The 5,000-nt window shown below is 45.9% G+C and overlaps 1 protein-coding gene across 3 annotated transcripts in view; it reads left to right on the top strand.

Moving 5' to 3' along the window:
- The window catches only part of rab11fip4a (RAB11 family interacting protein 4 (class II) a), a gene marked incomplete at both ends in the record, with an annotated part of 64,679 nt that overhangs the window by 54,475 nt on the left and 5,204 nt on the right, over positions 1–5,000 (top strand). For all 3 annotated transcript variants that reach the window (XM_080855760.1, XM_080855759.1, XM_080855758.1), the window contains 2 exons: positions 178–312; positions 3,584–3,619. In XM_080855760.1, the coding sequence (XP_080711886.1) occupies positions 178–312; positions 3,584–3,619 (171 nt within the window). The remainder of the gene's footprint in view (positions 1–177; positions 313–3,583; positions 3,620–5,000) is intronic.

Genomic DNA, 5,000 nt, shown 5'->3' with positions numbered 1-5,000 from the left:
CTGTGTGTTCTGTCTGTGTGTTCTAACTGTGTGTTCTGACCGTGTGTTCTAACTGTGTGTTCTAACTGTGTGTTCTGCCTGTGTGTTCTAACTGTGTGTTCTGCCTGTGTGTTCTAACTGTGTGTTCTGCCTGTGTGTTCTAACTGTGTGTTCTCTCTTGACGCCTGCGCTCCTCAGTGAGGGCCAGACTCCTCAGAAGATCCGGCACCTGTACAACAGCGAGCTGCTGGATGTCTACTGCACCCAGTGCTGCAAGAAGGTCAACCTGCTGAATGACCTGGAGGCGCGACTCAAGAACCTGAAGGCCAACAGGTCAGTGCAGGGAGCTGCCACACCTAGTTACTTACTGAGGGGCTTTTGGCTGCAAGTGTAGATAATGTCGGGAGAATTAAGGTATTATTCTGAAAGTATAAATACATTATTCTGAATATGTCACATATTGTTCTGAATATGTTATTGAAGACATCCACTGACACACATTCAGAGCTGTAATATATGTCTAAATATGTATGTTTGGTGGCGCATGACGTTAAAGACCTCATTCGGTTTAGTGACCTAGTATATCAAAAACAAAAACATTGCGACTGTCAAAATGTCCATTACGAAGAACTCTCAGACATGTAGGAATGTTGACATAAATATGGGCATACATATGGGCATAAATATGCCAGACCTTGCCAGGGGTAATAAGACCTCAAAGATCTCACTCAACTCACTCAACTTGATTGCCCTGGGTTTTCCATCTGGGTCTGAGTCACCATAAGCTCCAGCTCTATTTGGGCTCCAATTTATCAGCAGTAGCAGTAGTGCTTTTATATCCTTTATATTTCAGCTTGACCCTCTCCCTGAGATTGTGTGTGTGTGAGTGTGTGGTGTGTGTGTGTTGTGTGTGTGTTGTGTGTGTGTTGTCTTCAGAATGGTTCTCTGTCGCCTGCTGCGCAGATAAGCAATATTACTTGGAAAGGGGGTGTAAGGAGGCAGGATGGTAAATGAACGATTAAAAAAGTGTGTGGGTGAGGTGTGTGTGTGTGTGTGTGTGTGTGTGTGTGTGTGTGTGTGTGTGTGTGTGTGTGTGTGTGTGTGTGTGTGTGTGTGTGTGTGTGTGTGTGTGTGTGTGTGTGTGTGTGTGTGTGTGTGTGTGTGTGTGTGTGTGTGTGTTTGTGTAGATGGGCCTTGATTCAGAGCAGGATTTATAGCTTTCCTCACTGTTTCTTCATCAAACACACACACACACACACACACACACACACACACACACACACACACACACACACACACACACACAAATAATTCTTAACGGTGGAAGGGGCTTCATTCGGATCTGTTTCCATGGTAACCACAGTATCCTAGCTTAAACCAAAGTAGATTGAAGCTGTTTTCACTTGACATTGATGCTGTGTGTGTGTGTGTGTTTGTGTGTGTGTGTGAGTATGTGTGTGTTTTAATACCTTCTCAAATTCTCGAGGAATCTCTCCTGATTTCCCGTCCTGATGGCAGATTTGAAAAATGCTGCAGGACATCCTAATGGCTTTAGTTAGGGCTCTACACTGGCGCTCGGTGCTTGTGTTGCCATGTTTGGACTGAACCAACACTACAGTAAGCCATGTGTGTGATAAAGAGGCGCAGTGGGGGGAGGGGGGGGGCACCCCCCTAAATCTGCTGGTCCTCCAGCGCTAAGCAGCTTCACGAGTGGCACTCAAATCTTAAATGGCCAAGCTGAAGTCTACTTTATCCAAGCCTCTGGCGAATGAGAGGAAGACAGCTACCATCTTCTCTTCAAAGAAAAAAAAATCCAAGCGAATTAGCATTAGCCTACATAGGCATAATGTGTCATGTGCATATGTGGTAAATTCATAGCCTTCATTGTTGAACACTCCTGGTAATTTGGTTGGCTATAATTGCAAGCTTAATACAGCGCTGTAGTGTGTGTGTGTGTGTGTGTGTGTGTGTGTGTGTGTGTGTCTAAGTCAGGAGCGTGAGCAATTCATCACAAGCCCAGAGATGCACAGACGAGTGCTCATGATCCCTCCTGATATTTCTCATCATTATTCCCGGAGCGTGATAGCTAGCCAGAGGAGTGTTTATGAGGGTGGTGTATTAGTCAGGGTGTGGGGGTTCTGTGTGTGTTCACTGCACTGTTTACAAGGCCTGTGGGGATTGTTGTGTTAGCATCCCTGTGACTGATGAGAGAGGAGAGGGGGTGACACACACACACAGATGGGCACACGCGCACACTGATATACGCACACACACACACACACAAACACACACACACACTAAAGGCGTGACAGTGACAGACGAGATAGGCCGAGTCTTACCTGAGGCCTGTGTGTTGATGATGTAACAGTGAGAGGATAGAATGACATGCGTCCCCCGACGTTGCGTAACATTTCCCCGGTAACACCCCCTTCCACTATATTTACCACCAACAGGTGCACTATTTTTGCCCCATTCCACCTTCTTCTAAGTAGAGTGATTATCAGAGTAATCCCTGCACCCAGCAGGAAGCTTAGGGCTCAGGGCCAGGATGAGGACTAGTGGGTGGCTAGTGACTAGTGCTCCCTGTAAGCTTACTGTATCTGTTTCTGCGACTGAACAGTCAGCTCTCCATTTTGGCTCAAGAGCACATTAGGCTGCTCGCTTCAATGGTCAAGTGGGGCCTGAGGAGATGTTGGCTGGGGGGTGTGTGTGTATGGTATTCCCCCCCCCCCGCAGATTTAGAATGGAATCCAACTCCAAGAAAGAGAAACAAAAGGGATGGAGAGAGAATGTGGAAGATGGAAAAGAAATATTACTATTATTGTGCAGTATATATACTATACTATTACTATGCAGTATAATACATAGTATAAAAGTATAGTGTATGTGTGTCTTCATTTGATCAAAATATGAGAGGAGGTCAGATTTGAAGGTTTTGCCACAGTGTCTTCTCTTTTCTTTAGTGTTGATTAGACTAGACAGGTGAGGAAGGCACAGTATCGACTATGCAGTGTCACCACCTCTCCTGTCACACACATGCATGCACGCAAGCACACACACACACACACACACACACACACACACACACACACACACACACACACACACACACACACACACACACACACACACACACACACACACACACACACACACACACACACACACACACACACAGGCACACACACACACACACACACTAAATCTCACTCTCACTCACACACACACACAGTCACTCTCACACAGGGTGGCATGTTGTGTTTGTTTTCACCAACGGTGCAGCTTGTCAGTTTTAATCCGGCATCTTCGAGGATAAGGTGACCAAAGCAGCAGTCTCCATTAGGCTCATTGAGACAGTGAGCGTGGGTCTCTCAGGCGTTTCTGACATTCACCTCAGCGCCCCCTTTACAGTGTTCCTCCATGTCCAGGGGAAACGCTGCCAAATCCAGCTAGTTGTGGTAAACATAAGACAACATGTGGAAGCCTCTCTGGGTGGGTTTATGACTGTACAGGGAAAACAGAGGAAGTCTGATGGGAATTGATTCACCCTCTCCTGCTCTCCTCTCCTCAGTCTCATGTCGTCTCTCTGTCTCTTCCCTTTCAGCCCCAACAGAAAGATATCCAGCACAGCGTTTGGACGGTAAGCCCCCCTGCCCACACACACACACACACACACGCATGTGTGTGAACACGCACACAAGAGAACACGCACACACGTGAACACGCACCTTCACTATGTAAACCTCATACTCTGCCAGAGTGGGAGAGAGAGAGAGAGTGAATGAGCGCTAATGTTTATGTAGCATTCCTGCAGGGCTATTAGTGTTAGCATTTTATTGATTCATCAGCTTAATTGGCCCGACAGTTTGAACGCTTCACCTGCCTCACTTGTGTGCAGTCAGATGATGACAAATGGCTTCTATGGGACGGAGGCATACCGACCACTTCATTAAGGCTAATTAATGTCCCTAATTAATGAGATTGTGTGCATTTGCCTTGTTCACTTTGGGGGCAGTGCCCCAGAGGGTTTCTTTCCTGATGATTGCATCATACTGCAAAACAATGCACTTTTTATGCTGCAAAACAACACCTACATTCAGATGGTCTCTGGCCTAACCGATACACACAACAGAGGAAGATGCCGACACATATAGAACACTTTCCTCCTTGGTATCTACACTGTCACTCACAATCATGCATATTGTACCATGGGGTCAGACCCATTCATTTTCTGATTTGTGTATGTGTGTTTGTAAGTTGTATAAGCTACTGGATGTCCTAAATTTCCCTCGGGATAAATAAATTATCATCCATCTATCTAGTATCTACATATGTAAGACACAGTGTTAGGATGTTCCAGGATGTTCAGCGGGAGTCAGCCCATATTCCCTTACATGTAGGACAAAAGAAACATGTTCTGATTGTGTCTTTATCCAGGACCTGGTGTGTCTATGTGGTATATGCCTCGTATATGTGCCTGCTTTTGCAATGACAGGTATAGAGAATTTGGAAGACACATACGGGGTCCAAATTTCATTGGCGGGCAAATGGCAACGAGCAAACTCTGTGGCACATAAACTACGTAAAGCTATGTTGCTGACTCACCCATGTTTGTGCTTTGATCTTGCTCATGGTATTAAATTAGCAAAATGATTTTGCCAACTTATTAAATTAGCTTTAGTTCATGCGCAGCGGGCTCGTTGCCAATCGCCCCTTAATGAAATTTGGGCCCACTATGTCTGGACAAAAGGAAAATCTATTGATTAAAAAAATACAATTAGCTCACATGAACTCAAATAATGATCAGCCTTCTTGAAAATGGCTGCCTTGAGGCATAGTCATCTGCCCCTTGTTGTTCACCAGAACCTGCTCCTCTCTCTCTCTGGTTCTCTCTCTCTCTGCTTCTCTCTCTGCTTCTCTCTCTCCCTGCTCCTCTCTCTCTCTGGTTCCCTCTCTCTCTGCTTCTCTCTCTCTCTGCTTCTCTCTCTCTCTGCTTCCCTCTCTCTGCTCCTCTCTCTCCC

Source organism: Sprattus sprattus (genome assembly GCF_963457725.1).
Source record: "Sprattus sprattus genome assembly, chromosome: 18".
Classification (NCBI taxonomy): Eukaryota; Metazoa; Chordata; class Actinopteri; order Clupeiformes; family Clupeidae; genus Sprattus; species Sprattus sprattus.
This window is presented reverse-complemented; position numbering and strand designations above follow the sequence as displayed.